At 41.1% G+C, this 20369-nt stretch overlaps 1 protein-coding gene across 11 annotated transcripts in view; it reads right to left on the minus strand.

The window, feature by feature from the left end:
• Window positions 1–20369, minus strand: part of Cadps2 (calcium dependent secretion activator 2) — a 529199-nt gene that overhangs the window by 209099 nt on the left and 299731 nt on the right. For all 11 annotated transcript variants that reach the window (XM_063285976.1, XM_039108614.2, XM_002729291.6 and 8 more), the window contains one exon: window positions 17453–17592. In XM_063285976.1, the coding sequence (XP_063142046.1) occupies window positions 17453–17592 (140 nt within the window). The remainder of the gene's footprint in view (window positions 1–17452; window positions 17593–20369) is intronic.

Here is a 20369-nt window from a genome sequence, read left to right on the forward strand (position 1 = left end):
ATGATGACAAAGACACTGAAAAGATATTTACTTAATTTGTTTTATGTGTTCGTCTGGGTGTATATAGGTACAGAGGTTAATGTTGGCCGTCTCCACAGTAGCTTTCAAGCCTTTTGAGATAGGGTCTCTCATCGAACCTGGAGTTTCTCAATTTGGCTATGCTGACTGGGCAAGGGACTCTATGCATCTCTGCTATTGCAGTGCTAGGGTAACAGACAAATACTATCCCATCTGCCTATGCTGTGGATCTGAACAAGTTCTCATGCCTGCATGGCAAACACTGTAAACACATTGAGCCATCTTCCCAGCTCCCAGAAATGTTATATTTTATGTATTTAATTATATTATTATCATGTGTATCTGTGTGTGTATCTCTCTCTCTCTCTCTCTCTCTCTCTCTCTCTTTGTGTGTGTGTGTGTGTGTGTTTGTGTGTGTGTGAAGGGAGGGAGAGAGGGAAACTGGCTACATATGTGCCAGTCAGAGGAAACCCATGAGGTTGGTAATCTCCACTCCTATGTTTGCTTTGGGAACTGTAGGTTTTCAGGACTTTACCCACTGAGCCGTCTCCTTGCTCTCTAGAGATTTTAATACTTAGAAAGCATTGCTGTCTCTACTCATACAATCAACCCTGGTATTAACTGATGCTAACATGGTGGTGATGTTTCTTTCCAGGATCAGCACGCAGATATATCCACCTGAAATAATTTCACTTCCTCCTCATTGTTCACTTACGACAAAGTTCAATGATGTTCGACACGTGTTTCAAACACTGTCCACATGGAAGGATAACGTATCACCAGATTCCTCTTCAGCTACACTGGAGTTACGATCACTGGAGAGAAAGTATTCCTCTGACTATGATGGCTGTAAGCTATTATCTATATAGACAGCAACAGAGCCAGATATCCAACCATGGTGACTTCTAAAAACCAAATGCTTTTGAATGTTTCCTATGTCAGACATAACCTGGGTGTGAAAAACTTTCTCCTAACATACTTTTTTTTTTCACTTGTCAACCACTGTTGAATTCCTCTTTAAAAAAATATGATGACAATGACTTTTATTTGTATGTGTGTGTGGTGGGCGATTCAGTGTGTATGGAGGCCAGAGGTCAATTTCCTGTGCCGTTCTTTTTTTTTTAATTTTGTTTTTCTTGAATATTTTATGTATTTACATTTCAAATGTTATCCCCTTCTGCCCCAGCTCACATACCCCTCCCCCTGCTTCTGTGAGGATGCTCCCACTCCCACTCCCACCCACTCCAACCTCAACACCCTGGGGAAACGAGCCTTCACAGGACCAAGGGCCTCTCCTCCTATTGATGTTAGACAATGCCATCTTCTGCTACATATGTGGCTGGAGTCATGGGTCCCTCCATGTGTACTCATTGGCTGGTGGTTTAGTCCCTGGGAGCTCTGGTGGGGTTTGGTTGGTTGATATTGTTGTTCTTCCTATGGTATTCAAACCCCTTCAGCTCCTTCAGTCTTTTCTCTAATTCTTCCGTGGAGGTCCTCTTGTTTAGTCCAATGGTTGGCTGCAACCACTCTCATCTGTATCAGTAGGGCTCTGGCAGAGCCTCTCAGGAGACACCCATACCTGGCTCCTGTCAGCAAGCACTTCTTGGCATCAGCAATAATGACTCGGTTTGGTGGCTGCATATGGGATGGATCCTCAGGTGAGGCAGTCTCTGGATGACTTTTCCTTCAGTCCCTGCTCCACTTTTTCTCCCTGTATTTCCTCCCATGAGTATTTTGTTCTCCCTTCTGAAAAGAACTACAGCATTCACATTGTGGTTTTCTTTCCTCTTGGGCTTCATATGATCTGTGATTTTTTTCCTGAGGTATACCAAGCTTTTGGGCTAATATCCACTTATCAGTGAGTGCATATCCCGTGTGTTCTTTTGTTACCTCATTCAGGATGATATTTTCTAGCTCCATTCATTTGCCTAAGAATTTCATGAAGTCATTGTTTTTAATAGCCAAGTAGTACTCCATTGTGTACCACATTTTCTGTATCTATTCCTTCTGTTGAGGGACATCTGGGGTCTTTCCACATTTTGGCTATTATAAATAAGGCTGCTATGGACATAGTAGAGCATGTGTCTTTGTTATATGTTGGAGCATCTTTTGGGTGTATGTCCAGGAGTGGTATAGCTGGGTCCTCAGGTAGTACTATGTCCAATTTTCTAAGGAACCTCCAGACTGATTTCCAGAGTGGTTGTAACAACTTTCCTGTGTCATTCCTTAGAAACCACCCACATTATTTGGTTTTAAAAATGTTGTTTGACAGTTTCATATACTTATACACTTTCATATACAGTGAATTTACATCATTTTCAACTTCAGTACCCTCCATTCCTCCTCAGAAACACTTCTTCCCAAGAAGCAAGTCCCTTATCTTATTCCCATGTCTATGCCTGTGCAATAGAAGTACAATTGCTGCAGAGGGAAACAACTCCTTGCAGGTTGGATTTGAGGTCCACTCCATGAAAGGGAAGTCATGACTTGCACTGTAAACCTGTGTCTGGTGAGGTCATAGACCCTGAAAGGATACCTTCTTTTACTGTTCAGCTAAAGGTATATGCTATCCCATTGCCTTGACGTACTCCAGTTTGCAAACACAAAAGTGTATTCCTCCTCAGCTATTTTCTGTCTCCTTTGGTAGAAGTGATGGTGGCTACTGTATGCATAGCGTCCATTCTTTTGCCTCTCTTGCCTTTGGCTGCTGCCATGCTTTGGGCTTCTAGTTCGTATGACTTCTTCCTCATCTACCCCGCCATGTTCAGACTCCCTACACTCTGCAAAACCAGATGGCAGCCATCTTGATCTGGCACCTCCTATGTTCATCCCTTCCTGGTAAATGTGGTGTTACATAATTTATTTATTATTTTTTCTTCTTTCTTCTTGCTTATTTTGGGGAAAACATTTTCAGAAAGGGTTTTTTTTAGTCTATTAAAATGCTGTAGGACTAATTTGACAAAACACATCTGAAACACAGTATGGTTATTTCATGAGTTCAAGGATCACAGTAGTAGAAAGCAAGCAATGGACTTTTATTGATTTCATGAAAATAATGTAGAAAACCTCACTGCTGTTCTTCCTGCCTTGAAGAACTTAAGAGCAGTGGTTGCACAGAGCATTATTTTTACATATCAAAAACTAGAGTTGCATATACTTCGACCCCCAGAAAATACTGGTAAAGTGTTAGCCTATAGTTAAAGACTATTTCACAGAAGTGGCCCAGGTATAAATGTTGCAAGACAGTAGATATTAGAAACTTAGCTTTTTCATGAAAGGTTATCAAGAAGCTTTTAAAAAACACCTAATAAGTAAGCCTTGTAGAGAATACTAACTTAATGTTGGGAAAATATGCAATTTTATAATACAGTTTTTAGACTTATAGGCATATAAAATAAATGAACTAAAGAAATATCCTTCTGTGGCAAAATTATCTTGAGACAAATGACAAAATATTATATTGTAGTGGTACCTATTATGTAATACTAAACATTAGAGGTTATATCTGAATAGTTCATCTATTTCTTTAGTTTGAACATAAAAGAATTAAAAGCATAATTTCTGCATTGTTTTCTTTTTTTTTTTTAATCAGAGAAAACATCTATGTGTCAACTACCTTTCTATGGCAAAACACCGGAACTAATCAACTTAAAGGAATAAAGATCTATTTTAGTTCAGTTTCAAGCCATAGTCATGTGGCCTTGTTGCTTTTGGTCATGTGGTAAGACTGTATATCATGGTGGAGAGTGCATGGTAGATCAAACCAGATCACCTCTTGGAAGTGAGGAAGCAAAGAGATCAGGAGAACAAAGAAGCAACAAAGGAGAAGATGGACCCTTTGGGACAGATCCCCAGTGACCTACTTCTCCCAAGTGGCCCTATGCCTATGGTTTCTACCATACACTACTTTAATGAACCCATCACTGTATTGATAGATTGATGAAAACAGAGCCCCCGTGATCTAAGTACTGCCCCAACGCTTCATTTCTTACGCCTAGATCATTTCTGACTCCTATTGTGCTGGCCACCAAACCTCTATTTTATGAGCCTTTTTGGGAATATTACAAAATGAAGCCATGGCATTTTACCCAACAACTATTAACGGCTAGGCAATGGTTTGAATGCTATATTTAAAACCAGTTGCAGGACAAGGTTCCTAACCTCTAGAAATAACATACGGAAAATGACTCAGTAGCAAAACATGCCATGGAGGACAGATCCCGCTCAATAAACAAGAGCCCAGGACTTTAACATTGCAAGCAGACAACATTGCAAGCTTTAAACAACAACAACATCAGCCCATTCAAAGTAGAGCAAGCTGTGGTGGAGATGGGATGGGGCAGCCTCTGTAGAGATGGTTTTTATAGGAACCTCATGGAGGGGAGAGGAGGACACGAGGGTCAGCACTCTGCAGCACCGGCAATGGCAAAAGGCTTTGGAGCTCTAATCACAACAGTGCGAGTCTCTCCCAGTAATTATTTTTATAAAATATTTATACCGTAAAATTAGAATATTCAATTACACACATGTCTTGGGTGCCATGGTAACAACAAAATAAAAGTCATTTAGCCATTAAATATTGAGTAAGCTGTTCAGGCTTATGGACGCCCCCTTAAGTGAAGAACCTAACAGCACTATAGGATAAAAGAGAAAAGTACTGAGATGACATTAAAAATCACTGCGCTGGGGTTGAAAAGCTAGCGAGGATAACACACACGCAGCTGGACAGATTTTAAAACTTTTAAAATTAACATTTAGGTTAATAGTAGCATATTTGTGAAAACAGGTGAGAATTTAAGTGTTCTTATCATTAAAATGTGAATTATCATGACAACCATTTAAATATATATACATCTATTATTTAATTAACATAAACGGTTTAGCCATTTAAATGAACGAATGAATGAATGAGTGAATGGAGGTAGAATTAAGAAAAAAGAAACAGAATACCCGTGGGAGGGGAGAGAGAGGCAAAGATTAAAACAGAGACTGAAGGAACACCCATTCAGAGCCTGCCCCACATGTGGCCCATACATATACAGCCACCCAATTAGACAAGATGGATGAAGCAAAGAACTGCAGGCCGACAGGAACTGGATGTAGATCTCTCCTGAGAGACACAGCCAGAATACAACAAATACAGAGGGGAATGCCAGCAGCAAACCACTGAACTGAGAATAGGACCCCCGTTGAAGGAATCAGAGAAAGAACTGGAAGAGCTTGAAGGGGCTCGAGACCCCATATGAAAAACAATGCCAAGCAACCAGAGCTTCCAGGGACTAAGCCACTACCTAAAGACTATACATGGACCGACCCTGGACTCTGACCTCATAGGTAGTAATGACTATCCTAGTAAGAGCACCAGTGGAAGGGGAAGCCCTTGGTCCTACCAAGACTGAACCCCCAGTGAACATGATTGTTGGGGGGAGGGTGGTAATGGGGGGAGGATGGGGAGGGGAACACCCATAAAGAAGGGGAGGGGGGTTAGGGGGATGTTGGCCAGGAAACTGGGAAAGGGAATAACATTCGAAATGTAAATAAGAAATACTCAAGTTAATAAAGAAAGAAAGGAAAAAAAAGAAAAAAGAAACAGGGCAGAGGGAAAAATAGATTTCTTAAACGAAAGAAACTCAAAGATGAGTTAGCACGCCCAAGATGTTGCTTAAAAGAAGAAAAAAAAAAAAAAAGAAGGAGGATGGTATTAGAGATCCTTTAGCTGGCAGAGCACAGGGCTCCCTGCTCAGGAGGACTGGCGGGAGACCAGGTCAGAGGCTGGGGGAATTTATAAAATGGTTTTTTTTTCCATTTCACAGCTTAAAATTTAATGTTTTCTTTTTACTTGTGTCTTTACTTAAAATCCTATCTTTGGCAGATACAGATACCCACAGGTAAACAGTGATGGAGTTTGGGGACACTTATGGAGGAACAGGAGGAAGGATTGTGGGCCCTAAAGGGGACAGGAACTCCACAGGAAGACCAATAGAGTCAACTCACCTGGGTCCTTGGGCTCTCAGAACCACCAATCAAAAAGCATAGGCCTGCCCACACACATTCAGACAGCTTGACCTTCATGTAGGTCTCAAACAACCAGAACAGAGACTATCCCAAAAGCTGTTGCCTGTATGCGGGATATGTTCTTCTAGCTGGGCTGCCTTGTCTGGCCTCAGTGGGAAAGGATGTGCCTAGCCTCACAAAGACTTGAAGTGCTAGGGTGGTGGGAAACCTGGTGGGGGGGGGTTCCCTACCATTTCAGTGGAGAAAGGAAGGGGGTGGGAGGTAAGGGTTGTGGGACAGGTGATCCAGATGGGGGTAGTTAGCAGGATGTAAAGTGAATAAGTAAAAAAATAAAATTAAATGAAAAGAAATCCTGTCTTTAGGGTCTAACAATAGCAGTGATATCCGGAACACTGTGAACTTTCCCTGTACTCCCATAGGGTACTGCATGTAGAGGCCACTGTCTGTTTGTCTTCGTGGTCAGTTCTTCCACCATTTCTACTTTGCTGCTGAGAAAAATGACTGTGAAGAGGTCTGTACATTTCCCAGAATCCCTAGGCTAATTGCAAGGTTCAGGTTCCTGAGCCTAGAAGACATCTTAAACATGAAATCTTAAACATGAAATGGCCGCATACTCAGTCCGGGCTTACGTCCAAGAATACCATCAGAACAGATTTGTCAGATTTTTAATAAACAGATCTTAGTGAATTTTAATTAAAAGAATAAATATATTCTTAGTTAAAAACTACATTCTTGGGGTTGGGGATTTAGCTCAGTGGTACAGTGCTTGCCTAGCAAGCGCAAGGTCCTGGGTTTGGTCCCCAGCTCCGAAAAAAAGAAAAGAAAAAAAAAACTACATTCTTCTACTATATCGCAGAAATAATGTGAGTATAATCACAGAAAATCTACAGAAGCAAGAAGAGAAGTTTTCGCCATTAGTTGGGTTAGATTGGTCTGTTCTGTTCAGTGAAATCTCTTTCTAAAGTTCATAGATATTCTTAATGCAGAGAGTATAGTCAATTGAATACTACGCTTTCAGCATTAATCTTATATAATAAAAACTTTCACAGCCTTGTGAAAGTTAATCTTCATAATTTCTTTCTTTGTCTTACAAGGACTCAAATCCCCAAACTGTTCCGTTTTCCTAGGTACCTCACTTAACCCATCCCATACCCACTGTTCATCCCATGGCCATAGAATGGACTGAGCATAAGCTTGTAAGGGTCACAACAGGACTTACTGCATCACCCATCTCTGGGACCAAGGCGCCTAGTCCACTGTCACCATTCAAAAACAATGAAACTGAAGCCAAAAGATGATGTGCAAGCCTACACAAGCTAGTGACAGAACTGAGACCTGAAACCCAAGTGTACTGTATCCTGACCTAGTTTGGACTGGACATAGCTGGTATTGTATTGCCATTTACCTGGCTACCCTGCAGACACGCACCAGTTGCTTAACAAAATAAAACTATGAGAAGTAAGTTCTTTAGGCTTTCTACAATCTTCCACCATGCGTTAAATTAGCCCAAGACTTTTATTGTGCTGAGAATTATTCATGCTTTCAAACTTCCAGACATCATGTCGGTGTTCACCACAAACTTTTAATAGTAAGGCTCCAGTTTAGAAAAACGAAAACAATTTCACTACAATTCTCTTCATTAGCTGTCTATAAAATTTAGTACATAGTTTTCCTATATAAATCAGCTTAAAAACATCCCACGTCAATTAAGATTGAACTGTAACCATACACAAGTGCATTTTTAAAGAGATAAAAATGAGATTATATTCTAATTTGATTACCTTTCCTGAAAAGTAGTTATAGTTGTATAACTATAAAAGGATGTCTGAGAAAGGGATAATTATTTGATGCACGAAACTGGAAACAACGCACGTCAAGTTCTTCCCCCTGAGAAATAATCTTAAATGAAATAGTGGACAGAAGAAGCTGGAGGTTAAGAGTAAACATTTAATAAAGGGAAGACCAGGAGAGCCATAACACATCACAACATGTGGCTTAATGATCGGTGTAGTGACGATCGAAGCTGCGTCTGAAAGGTTTCTACGGTTAGTATATATTTGCTACTAAATCTTAAAAAGTGAAAGTACAGTTCTTATTTAGTATGTAGAAGATGCTATGAATATTGAAGGCATTCGAAAAGAGAAACAGGCCTTTGCCATATCTTCTTCATCACACTAATATGTGTGCTATGTTATCAATTGGGACTTCTCTTTTGTGACTGTATGTGGACAAGAAGTCCATCTGTGCTTGATAATCTGCCAGACATCTGGCCAGAAGTTTAAGCAGTAGGCTATGAATGAAGTTAGTATAATGCAGATTAACACACACACACACAAACACACACACACACAAACACACACACAAATACACATACAAACACACACACAAATACACACACACAAACACACACACAAATACACACACACGAGAAGGCAAATATGGCTAAACTCTAATGGAGCTCATAGAAATGTTATACTAAAAGTAGGATTATAATGAGAAATCAATTTCTTCTGGCAAAGACTACAGAAGAGTAATGCTCAACACAACGTAACCAGAGGACCTATCTCCCTTTGGGCAAATGTGATGCTTGCATGGTAAACGTGTGCTGGGAGTTGCATGCTGTGACGTCCTGGTCTCAGAGCCTGGCAGCATCTTCTATTAGGCAAGCATGGGTGTTGGGTGGCCTGGAGTCCTGACAGGCATGGGATCAGAGCAGGGAAGGCCTTTCTCCTGTTTTTCTGTCAGAAGCTGAGTCATTGCCTCCCATGGACAGGGATGAGCCCAGTGTCAGATACAGATTTATGAGGCAAACTGACATGGGCAATTTTATTTTTGACAATTTCAAAACATTGCAAACTATCCTATCCAATATATCCAATAAATATACAAGAAATCAATTATGACTCTCCACAAAGAGAAACTCTGGAACATATGGTTGAGGTTTCTATCTGGCTAATTATCAGGGATAAAAATCTTCTGTGGTTATATAACCAAGAGATTCCTATTAATTTTTATTAGAGAAGCAATAAGCTTTAACCAAACTTCTGACAGGTCATTGTTACAATGTTTCTAAATCCATCTGACAGGCAGTTTAGTGGCCTTCTTAATCCTTCCTGGATGTAGCTTTAAATTGTTACAGATCGTCATGCAACTCATTAGTCCCACCTTACCTTACCTTTGTCTTTGTGAAGAAAATAACCTGTGAACTAGGAAAAGCACTGTACGCAAGTGAAGATAGCATTTCTGAGTTTCCAGTTAATACTGCTGCTTAGCCACTAGGCTATGCTAAAGTGCCATCCATTTGTTCGAGAACACTTAGATTCTCTAGCTATGTACAAATATGGAAAGGGCCAGACTGAATGCTGATCACTGAAAGTCTAGCTGATTCTTCATTTACTGTTTTGTCTTAGAGTAGCTGCTTGAATTAACTTCTGTGAAATAGCCCAAAAGAATACATGAATGCAGTACTTTCCTAACAATTCTTACGGTAATATCCAGGGTGGTTTTAAAGAATAGTAGCATAATTGGGCTTATTTTCTCCAAGCTAAAACACATGTTTTCATTTGCACATAGTTAGTCCTGCTCTAAGAAGACAATGAAATGCAGTTACAGAGTGACTGGCCATCAGAAGCAGGTGCTTTAGGTCAGATATATTTTATTTTCTATGTAAGAAACCCACATATTTTAAAATACAGCATTTGAAAAACAAACACCACTTCCTATTTATAACTCCATCCTTAAAACTCTATGAAGTACACAAATGTCTTTCCATTGCCAGTATTCACATTTACACATACCCTTAACTGCACAGGCTAAGAAGTCATTGCAGACACAAAGAAAACTAAAGTTTACACAATAGTTGGGCATACACATATGATATGGATAATACCAATGAACAATATTTAACAAAGGGACTTGAGACATGGTCCAGAGTATACCGCTTATGATGGTGTTGCTTGAACCCTAGTGTTGGGGGCAGGTGCGGAACCTCCAGAGATCATTGATAAGCTAGTCTGGCTGACATGGAGAATTCTAGGTCCAGTGAGAGCCAGTGTCTTTAAATAAAACAAAACAAAACAAAACAAAACAGAACAGAACCAAAAAATATCCTCCCTCCAAACCAACCATCCAACCAACCAACCAAACCAAATCAAACCAAACCAAAACCAACAAAAAACAACCCCCCCTCCAAAAAAACCCCAACAATTGCAAGATAGAAAGCAACAGAGAAAAGACTCCAACTTGACTTTGGCCTCCATATGTATACACCCAGTACCTACACACACAAGCATAAATGCACCCTAATTAGGGTAGATGCATGAGCTGTCTAAATGTGATAAATGAAGCAGAATGCAAGCTAGGAGCCCTGACCAAAAAAAAAAAAAAAAAAGAATCATTTGTTTCTGTATTACTGAAAAAGGGGATAGGTATGAACCTATGAGGCTCGTCAGAGGAGTCATTTCAAAACCTGCCATGCTTGTAAGGCAAAAAGCCTAAAACTCTCTAGCTATTGTTTAACTAGTTTAACCAACAACCAGCGTGTCATATTCTAAATGAATAAATTTGTAAGGCTGGCTTATCATTTGGTTGTATTATTTATTACTCATCTGTTAATTATCCAGTTTAGGGTAACTTATTGATAGGACACAATTCAGTCTGGAACGGATGCTGTGAACTCACTGTATAACACCGCTTTAGTGTAGGACCCAGGGGGTCAGGCGGCAAAGGGTCAGCTTTTTTAAATGTAATTGAGTAGAGTACAATCCGTTTAGGGAGCACCTTAGGAGATAATGAGTATACTTAAGTTGTTGCTCAAATCAGATTTTCATGTATATAGCTGAACAGAGGGAAAATATTTGGAATATTTAAATGTTACCAAACAGGCACTGAGGGAGTCACAGACATCTGGTGAAGTGACTCCTGCTGTCCCCGCTCACAGGGATCAACAGATCTCACAAAAGTGCTGAAACCCCTAACGTTGCTAAGCTATTACGTCTCACATATTGTTTTTGTTACTGACTCACTATTTATGGAATATACTTTAATGTGGTATATGAACAACATACATATTTTCAATTCTAGAATCCAACAGTCTTGCATGCTATGAACTACAGAGATATCTAGGTGTCCAGAAATGACTCCCAGTGCCTCTTTACAGGGAGAGGCACTGACTTATATGATGAGGGCACAGAACACTCTTGGTTCTTTGGCAATGTTCTGAGCTTTAAGAGTTAAACTTATGCCAGGATTATGGGCAGGATTATGGTTCTGGGCCCAGGACATAAGACCGTCCCACAGCTCTCCATAACCAAATCCTGCCCAGAAGGTTGGTCTCCCAGGAGTGCTGTCACCCCTAAGCTCACAGAGGAGATCACCAGTTTAGCTCCAATAAATGTCCAAAGAGGGACCCGCCAGGAGCACACAGGGCACAGGAACCACAGAACAGCAAGGGTCAGGATCATTCAGGCCTCTCTCTGCACCCAAAGCTAAGGCTGTCCCACAGACCTCCATACCCAAATCCTGCCCAGAGAGAGCTGTTTTCCCAGGAGTGTTCTCACTCCTAAGATCACAGACTCACAGGCCCACAGGGGGGACAAGCTCTACTTTGAGACAGCAAGACCAACTAACATCAGAGATAACCAGATGGCAAGAGGCAAGCACAAGAACTTAAGCAACAGAAACCAAGGCTACTTGGCATCATCAGAATCCAGTTCTCCCACCACAGAAAGTCCTGGATACCCCAACACAGCAGAAAAGCAAGATTCAGATTTAAAATAATATCTCATGCTGATGATAGAGGACTTTAAGAGGGACATAAATAAGTCCCTTAAAGAAATACAGGAGAACACAGGTAAACAGGTAGAAGTTCTTAAAAAGGAAACACAAACATCCCTTAAATAATTACAGGAAAACAAAACCAAACAAGTGAAAGAATTGAACAAAACCATCCAGGATCTAAACATGGAAATAAAAACAATAAATAATTCGCAAAGGGAGACAACCCTGGAGATAGAAAACCTAGGAAAGAGATCAGGAGTCATAGATGCAAGCACCACAGACAGAATACAAGAGAAAAGAAAGCGGATCTTGGTTGTAGAAGATACCATAGAAAACATTGACACAATGGCCAATGAAAATGTTATATGCAAAATGCATAAAGCTCCTAACCCAAAACATCTAGGAGATAGGATAATGGGTATAGAAGGGAGCGAAGATTTCCAACTTAAAGGGCCAGTCTTTAACAAAATTGTAGAAGAAAACTTCCCTAACCTAAAGAAAGAGATGCCCATGAACATACAAAATACCTACAGAACTCCAAATAGATTGGATCAGAAAAAAGTTCCTCCTGTCACATAATAGTCAAAACAAAGGAGGAATATTAAAAGCAATAAGGGAAAAAGATCAAGTAACATATAAAGGCAGACCAATCAGAATTACACCAGACTTCTCGCCAGAGACTATAAAAGCTGGAGTATCTTGGGCAGATGTCATACAGACCCTAAGAGAACACAAATGCCAGGCCAAACTACTATATCCTACATCCAATACAGGGTCAATATCCAATATATATAAAGAACTCAAGAAGTTAGACTCCAGAAAATCAAATAACACTATTAAAAATGGGGTACAGAGTTAAACAAAGAATTTTCAATTGAGGAACATTGAATGGTTGAGAAGTACCTAAAGAAATGTTCAACATCCTTAGTCATTAGGGAAATGCAAATCAAAACAACTCTGAGATTCCACCTCACACCAATGAGAATGGCTAAGATCAAAAGCTTAGGTGACAGCAGATGTTGGCGATGGTGTAGAGAAAAAGGAACACTCTTCCATTTCTGGTGGGACTGCAAGCTGGCAAGACCACTCTGGGAATCAGTCAGGCAGTTCCTCAGAAAATTGGACATAGTTTACCTAAGGACCCAGCTATACTCCTGGGCATATACCCAAAAGATGCTCCAACAAATAATAAAAACACATGCTCCACTATGTTCATAGCAGCCTTATTTATAATAGTCAGAAGCTGGAAAGAACCCAGATGCCCTTCAACAGAGGAATGGATACAGAAAATGTGGTACATCTTCACAATGGAGTACTACTCAGCTATCGAAAACAATGACTTCACAAAATTCATAGGCAAATGGATGGAACTAGAAAATATCATCCTAAGTGAGGTAACTCAATCATAGAAAATCACACATGGTATGCCTTCACTGATAAGTGGATACTAGTCCAAATGCTCGAATTACCCAAGATACAATCCACAGGCCACCTGAAGCTCAAGAAGAAGGAAGACCAAAGTGCAGCTGCTTCAGTCCTTCTTAGAAGGGGGAATAAAATACTCATGGGACTTAGAGGGCGGTAGGAACTTGGGAGGAAGAGAGAAGGGGGAGGGGAAGGGGGGCAGGATCAGGTATGAGAGGAGACAGGGATGATATACAGAGGGTTAGGAATTTGAACAGAGTAGCAATGGGGGATTGGGAACTGGGCAAGTCCCAGATGCCAGGAAAGGAAAAGACTCCCAGGACCCAACAGGGATGAGATTAGCTGAAATGCCCAACAAAGGGGAGGGAGAACCTGCAGAGACCGTATCCAGAGGTTAGGTAAGGCCCCGGTTGGGGAATAGGACCACCCTCTAATCTGCAAATTCTTAACCCGGAAGGGCTCCTGTCTAAAGGAAATAGGACAAAATGTGAAGCAGCAACTGAAGGAAAGGCCATCCAGAGACTGCACCACCTTGAGGTCCCTCCCATGTTCAAAGACCAAACTCAGACCCTATTGCAGATGCCAAGAAGTGCTTGCTGACAGGAGCCTGTTATAGCTGTCTCCTGAGAGGCTCTGCCAGAGCCTGATAAATACAGAGTCGGAGGCTGACAGCCAACCATTGGACTGAGCACAGGGACCCCAGTGGAGGAGTTAGAGAAAGGACTGAAGGAGTGGATGGGGTTAGCAGCCCCACAGGAAGAACAACAATATTAACCAACCAGAGCCCCAGAGCTCCCAGGGACTACAACACCAACCAAACAGTACACATAGAGGGACTTGTGGCTCCAGCCACATATGCAGCAGAGGATAGCATTATCTGGCAATAATAGGAGGAGAATCCCTTGGTCCTCTGAAGGTTTGATTTCCCCAATACAGGGGAATGCCAGGGCAGTAGGTGGGAGTGGGTGGGTGGGAGGGGGAGCACCCTTATAGAAGCAGGGAGAAGAGGATGGCAGAAGGGGGTTCTGGAGGGGAAACTGGGAAAGGGGGTAACATTTGAAATGTAAACACATAAAATATCCAATAAAAATATCTAAACAAAATATTGAATCCAATACAAGAGCATATCACAAGGCTTCTGTTATGAAACAATTATCTGTTTGTAGTTTGAAAGAGAAATGTTCCCTATGGGCTCTGTGATCGAGTGCTTGGTCCCCAGTTGGTGATGTTGTTAAGGACAGTTTTAGACCCTTTAGGGGGAAGAACTTTGATGGAGAAGCTGTGTCACTTGCATTAACTTTGGGGTTTGTGACGGTTTGTATATGCTCAGCCTAGGGAGGGACATGATTAGAATGTGTGGCTTTGTTGGAATAGGTGTGTCATTGTGGGAGTGGGCTTTAAGACCCTCATCCTAGCTGCCTAGAATTTAGTATTCTCTTAGCAGCCTTCAGATGAAAATGTAGAACTCTCAGTTCCTCCTGTACTATGCCTGCCTGATCGTTGCCATTCCTGACTTTGAACTGAACCTCTGAACCTGTAAGACAGACCCAATTAAATATTGTCCTTAAAAAAAAAGTTAAACCCTCATACCCTCATAGAGGAAGGGGGAGTGGGATAGGGGGTTTAGGGATGGGAAACCAGGAAAGGGGATAACATTTGAAATGTAAATAAAAAATATCCAATTAAAAAAGAAAAAACAGAGTTAAATTTATGAACTATGATATTGTCCTCTTTACTTTCTCCCATCACTAGCTGTTTTTGGCAGACATCAATTGCAGAACCAAGATGGAAATCTCAAATAGTCAAATAAATGTAATTAAAAAACAAATTCTTATTTGGTGTAAAGGAAAGACACCCCTATTCCACACCTCCCTTGGAGTGCAGTTAGACTGATCCACCAGCTTTGACTCTTCCTACACTCAGAGGTTCTAGGGCATAGTGGTGGTTTCTTCCACATGAGGTCAGTGCTGTGGAACTTGCTCATGTCTTACTTCGTGTTCAGTCTTTGTTCCTGGCACAATCAGGGGGTTCTGGGACTATACAATCAGCTTCTGGCCACACTTATTTCTTATTACAGCATCCGTGAAGAGAAAGAGATATACAGCAAAAAGAAAGAAAGAAAGAAAGAAAGAAAGAGAGAGAGAGAGAGAGAGAGAGAGAGAGAGAGAGAGAGAGAGAGAGAGAAAGAAGTATTCTAGTTCTTGGAACATGCTGCATGCTTTTATGTCTAATTTGAAACCCTGCCAGTCTCTAAGCACTTTAGATAAATAGAGGTCTCTAGTCTCAGAGCTCTTCAGGCAAACTGCAGTGAACTTGTCGCCACTAGCTAAAAGCCTTCTCAGAACTCTTGCCTTTGTAAGTGCTTGTCATATGACAGAAATGCCCTTCTTCCCCACTGGCCACCTGCTGAGTTTCCCCTTAACTTCAAATGTCAGGTGTAGTGTGTCACTTTAACTAACCTGCCCCAGCTGAAACTCGCCATGATTTCCAACAGGTTCCCATTCCTAGTTTATTGAATTGGTATTTATTTGCTATAATTTACTACAATCATTTATACACAAGCCAAAGTCCCTTCCTTGCTTTTCATATAGGCCTGTGACTTTGTCTCCTGGGTGGATGAGAAGGAGTCCTGAAGTATAGGGAACAGGCAGGTGGACAAATTAAAGGCCTCTCAGTAGTGAATTCCAGGATCCTCATCTCCGCTGGGTTGAACCACAGCTAGACATTTTTTTTTACATTAACACATTAAAGACAGCACATTGTACCATCCTGAATTCTAGTCCCTTTCTAAGAGACACAGGTAGATAAATTCCTGCCCAATAGACAACTCTGTTTTGCTCAAATGAACCAACGAGTCCTCCCCATCTTTTGAACCAGCTCTGCCTTTTTGCTGGACATCAGGTTCAGGAGCTCAGACCCTCTCAGTGGAATGCATCTTTTACACTGCTAAGTTTGTTGCTAAACCTAAGTGAATCACTTCAGCAAGCCTTTCTCCTCACTGTAATAAAGACAACCAGACTCTTTGCCAACTGCTAGCACTTGAATACTACAATTTGGCTTCGGAAGTCTTAAAGTGTCAACCCGAGAAAGACATAAATTTTTGGAAATTTATTTTATTTAAGAGTTCAGAGATGGCTGTAGTGGCCCATGACTTTAATCCCAGCACTCAGGGGACAAAGGCTGGTGGATCTGTGTGAGTTTGAGGCCAGCCTGGTCTACAGAGTGAGTTCTAGGACAGCCATATCTACAGAGGGAGGCTGTCTTGACAACAAAACAAGACAACAGCAAAAAAAGAGTTCAGACTTGGGTTCTGAACTGGCTCCTTAGTAAGACTGGGGAGAAAGAACCGTAGGAGCAGCAACTGCTGTGTTAGGCCATGGCAGTGCCCAGGCGAGAAGCCATTCACCTCTTAGTTTTCCAAGTTCTCTTTTACTCCATTACTGATTTAGTTTCCACTCACTCTTATGCTAGATAAACCTCACGTGTCTACGAGCAAAATGTGCCCATCCTTCTGGGTTATATCTGATGTACCCTTTAGCTTTTATAATGTTCTATGAAAGGCTAACTATTTGTAAAGACCTGAACACCAGGTATGAGTCTAGATGTGTAGAACATTAAGAAATACTCTTCACAATTCGAGTATGGTGTGACAGGGCAGAGGTCCCTCCATCTTGTATTCTAGCCGAGAAAGCCATTTCGGGTTTAACTAGAATGTGATCTCCTTGATGGAGTATCCTGTGGAAATTACAGTTCTCCTTAGTGTCTGTTAAACTGCCTGTTTGTGTAAACCTCTGCCTGCAGCTTCTGAATGAGATAACAGGATGTGGTGTCCTCCCCTCCATCCCCACTCCCGTCTTTAAAATCATGCATAGGGTGACACTAAGATCCTAAGAACCTGAGAGGAGTCCCAGACTCCCAGCTGTAATCAAGACTTCCAAATATCTATAAACTGTGTTTGAGTGGTTCCTTTTGGTGCATTCCCCATAATAACGTGCTATCAACCCAATCAATAACCAACGACATTCATTGCTGGCCCAGTTACATTAACTGGATACCCATTCATAGCCATGCTAATAGATTTGCAATATAAACAACTTACTTAGGTCAGGATTTTTTGTTTTTTTGAGAAAACATCATGTGAATGTCTGATACCTTAGTTTCCCCCATAAAGAGACAGAAGTGATCGATGAGAGGGAAGAACATTTTAAACACTTACCCACTGTGTTTCATGTGTGGTGGTTTATCCATGCGCACTGCCAATTTGATCTTTAAGTCTGAGTCCTGGCTGTTCTTGGGTACTACCATTCGGTGTAATTCCGCTGACTTGGAGCTGTTAGAAGTTGGGTATAACACCACCTATCAGCAACAGAAAAGAAAACCTCTGAGTATCCACAGAGACCCCGGGAATTGGAACTAAAACCTTCTGTGTGCATTTTCCTATGAAAGGAATGTATTAATGCCCGAGTGTGTGTGATGGTCTGACGGGCTCCCCACGCCATAGCGGGTGGGTTTTCCAAACAGATTTATTTGTTTTTTTGACAAGTATGTGTTTCGTATTATCACATAATGAGTGTTCTTTCTGTGTCACTTCATAATAAATTAATAGCACAACATGTGGCGTTTGAGCTGACAGTTAAAAACTACTTAATGGACACCTATAATTTCAACGTTACTCCAAACAACTCAGGGCAGAGAAGTTCAGAAAGAAAAGTTCTTTGAAATTACAGAAGCAAACACACACACACAAAAAGCAAAACCAATTATCGGAGCTGTACAAATATGTCTTGCATTCTAATATCTTCGTTGTATTAGAGGAAATCAAATCAATTACAGGTGGAGAAGAATGCTCATAGCATGTTGTCACTTCTAGATTAGTACCACACAAAGACCATCTTCCTGACTGCCTATTGTCAGAGTTATCAAGATGACATTATAACTGAAACAAAGGAATATGAATAATCAAAGTGCTAAAATGACACGTGATAACACCTCTCTTTCCTAAGAAGTCTGCTCCTCTGATGTTGTATGTCTTATCAGGGAATTTGCCCCTTTCCCCTTCACACAATCTAGACTCCTTCTGAACACAGCTACAGCCAAGATTTACCCAGCATGCTGCAATACAAGGGCTATAGTCCGAAAGACAGAACAGGCATGAGACACAGCACACCATGACCTAAGACTCGTCTATATCCTAAAGCATCAGGAAAAACGTATGAACCTGAAGTTTAGATATAAACTGAAAAAGAATCATAAACATGGTCAGTCATGTCAGTGAAAATATTTTCAAAGCAAGAACAAAGGGTAACTTTCGCCCTCCAAAGTTATATGTCTTTTAATCCTACATGTAAGTGGATGTACTCAGGAAAAATCTATAAGCAAGACTCTTCTTTTTCTCTGGGAAACATAGCACAGCCATAAAATGTCTCAAATGATTCTCAGCTTGCCAGTTTCTAATGGCACATACTGTGCTGAGTCTTTGCTTGAGGCTATCCTAAAGGCCTTGTGAAATTTAGAATAACTACAGACTTCAGCGTACAAATGACAACCAAGACGAGGCCACACTCTAAAATTCATCCATTTCAACTACTAGAAGAGCCAGAGAGATACTAAACAGTTTATTTTGAGTTAGAAATAAAAAAAAAAAACAATGTGGGTAGATTTTGGTTCAAGACAGTAGACAAAGAAATACCGTAATCAAATAAACGGAGCTCTACGGATCAGAGGTTCAGGCAGGGCGTCATCTCAATATTCCAAGCAAGTCTGGAATGTTTTTCTACATTCCCACTCTCCCTTCCCTAAAACATTAACTTGGCATGCGTCACCTGCGAACTGTTTAATTCTTCCTTCTGTGTGTATAGAAAATGTCCCAATTTTTGATCACATTGTTTTGGGATGGGTCCTTCTGACTGGAGTCAGCAGAAGGATTTACTGTTCAGCTTTATTGTTCTCCAATGAGTAACTTTCGCTTCATTTGTGAGGAGCACAGCGAGATGGAGGCCTGTGGGTGACTCAGAAGCATCTGGAAGCTCAGGATCTTTGATCCCAGAATGGCCAACACTGTTAACACAGCTTTCCCCCTCCTGCTATTCTGTCCCTAGATCAAGCCGTCAGATACCGACCTATTTGTCATCACATGTTTGAATTTTTTGGTAAAACAAAAACAAAAACAAACAAAAAACCTAAAAAACCACCACCAACAACAACAATTAAAATGCTGCTTGGGCCACATTCCCTCCAGATTCTGTGAAGCAAGATATCCTTTCCTCAATGAATGGCCTCAACTCCTTTGTCCTGAATAAACTGACCATAAGGCTGGGAACAGAGCTCAACAACAGAGAACCTGTCAATCATGGACAAAGCCTGTAATTTCACCCCTAGCTCCACAGAAGAGCAATGACTACAAAAGTAAGCACAGCTGGGAATGCTGGCCGGTGCCTACAGGACCAGCTTTCAGGAGGCAGAGGCAGGAAGACCATATCCAAGTCAGAGGCCAGCCAGGACCACACAGTCAATTTCAGGCCACCTAGCAAGGCCTCGCCTAAAGGAACAATACACAACCAATCCAAATAACCAAAACCACATAAATGACCACAAATAACAGGACTTCATTGTGACAGACAGTTCTGTTGTCATTCCATAGGCCTATCCTATAGAGTTCCTGGCTTTCTGATTGCAAAGCCCAGACATGGCTTTTGTTTATCTGTACAAATGGTCAGTTAAAAGAATGATCATTGACCCGTGTAAAGCTGGAGTCATATACATCAGAAATACATGTTCCTAAGAGAATTACCCTGGCAAATTGTCTCTGAACTGTTTTAACACTGGTCTGCAAAGAGTCCTTGTATTTCTGAATTGAATAAAAAGAGAGGTGTTCCTCGGGGGACCTTGGCATGAATATTAGCAAGGAAGAGATGCTCAAGGTGCAGAGCTCTGAGGGCCACACAGAAAATAGAGCAGAGTGGTTCTTTCCAGTCCACAGCACTGGTCAAACAAGGAGACTTGACCACTTCCAGTAGAAGCAGTCTTCACAGAGTCTGCGGGCTGAATTTGATTACTATTCCTGGACAGGCACTTCTTATTTTTCATATTGCAAAGAGGAAACTGTGGCTCTCTTTTTTTACTCTCCTGGTAGA

Source organism: Rattus norvegicus, chromosome 4, assembly GCF_036323735.1.
Source record: "Rattus norvegicus strain BN/NHsdMcwi chromosome 4, GRCr8, whole genome shotgun sequence".
Lineage (NCBI taxonomy): Eukaryota > Metazoa > Chordata > Mammalia > Rodentia > Muridae > Rattus > Rattus norvegicus.